This window comes from Verticillium alfalfae, genomic scaffold (genome assembly GCF_000150825.1).
Source record: "Verticillium alfalfae VaMs.102 supercont1.9 genomic scaffold, whole genome shotgun sequence".
NCBI classification, from domain to species: Eukaryota; Fungi; Ascomycota; class Sordariomycetes; order Glomerellales; family Plectosphaerellaceae; genus Verticillium; species Verticillium alfalfae.
In genome coordinates this window covers 1426527-1427598 of record NW_003315030.1, presented here as the reverse complement: position 1 = coordinate 1427598, position 1072 = coordinate 1426527, and the positions used below count along the sequence as shown (strand labels likewise).

At 55.0% G+C, this 1072-nt stretch overlaps 1 protein-coding gene across 1 annotated transcript; it reads left to right on the top strand.

The window, feature by feature from the left end:
* Positions 1 to 277: 277 nt before the first annotated feature.
* VDBG_07378 (conserved hypothetical protein) lies at positions 278 to 481 on the top strand (the record flags this gene model as incomplete). Its single annotated transcript, XM_003002761.1, has 1 exon — positions 278 to 481. The coding sequence occupies one exon, from the start codon at positions 278 to 280 to the stop codon at positions 479 to 481; it is 204 nt and encodes a 67-aa protein (XP_003002807.1).
* Positions 482 to 1072: the final 591 nt, after the last annotated feature.

Genomic DNA, 1072 nt, shown 5'->3' with positions numbered 1-1072 from the left:
GAACCACTATCGATCGCCGCAATACAGAAGCCCGAGCAACGAAGACTTGCGCATGATGCACAATGGGGGCTACACCCTACCACCTAACACGAGCGGAACCCAAGTAAGGCGGGGTCAGCCGGCCCCTCCCCGTGTTGCGAAACGAACTCGCATACGAGGTCGTCAGCCGCCGCACTCGACCGGCGGACGGGAAGGAACAAGGGAAAAGGACGCTTCTCGGAGCATCGCCTTCCCCCCTAGCCACGGCAACTCTGAGCCTTTGGATTTCAAGAAAGGCATGCCTGACACGGACAAGTTTCTTTTCGAGCTGCGCGCCAAATACAGCGACAACAAGGGCAAGGGGATGTGGGACCCCATTACACGGGAATACAACGAGAGGTTCAAGACACAGTTTGATCGGGCCGCGCTCCAAATGAAAGTCTCAAGAGCAAAGTCCAAGTGGATACAGTGGCATGAAAAGGATGTAAGTTTGCAAGGCTGACCCCTCGCCAAAAGAATGATCCCGCTCACATTCCCTCTAGGACACGATCCTTGTGGAAGCGGCCAGACAAGTCGAACAACAGTACTATCGACAGGTGCACCTGAAATTTAAAGAACTTGGAGGCAATCCTCAAGCAGACTTTAATGTTGGCAATATTGAGATGCGCATGGTCGAGCTTGGCCTCTCACACGTTTGGATGGACGCCTGGAAAGGGGACCTCAAGTTGAGCACCCGCCGAAGGCGCAAACTTAACGAGCGCCAACGCAGCACAGCGACTCCACGCGACGACGACCGCGGACGTCAACAACTACCCTCAGCTACTCCTTCCTCTTTTATTCACGATTACTCGGTTCGAGACGATTTGCCAAATAGCGCGAGCTCCTTTGCTACCATTGGCCCTCAGCCCTGGGGGAACGCGAGCAGGTGCTCAATGATATCGACACGCGAGCATATAAAGTGGAGGCCGAGTCACCCCCAAACTTTTGATACCGACGACGATTCATTGGGCATGGGACAGTCCGCTGAAATCCAACAGGGCCGACGAGCCGCGAAGCAGGCATGCGGCGACATGATTTTGCAACAGCGGTGGTG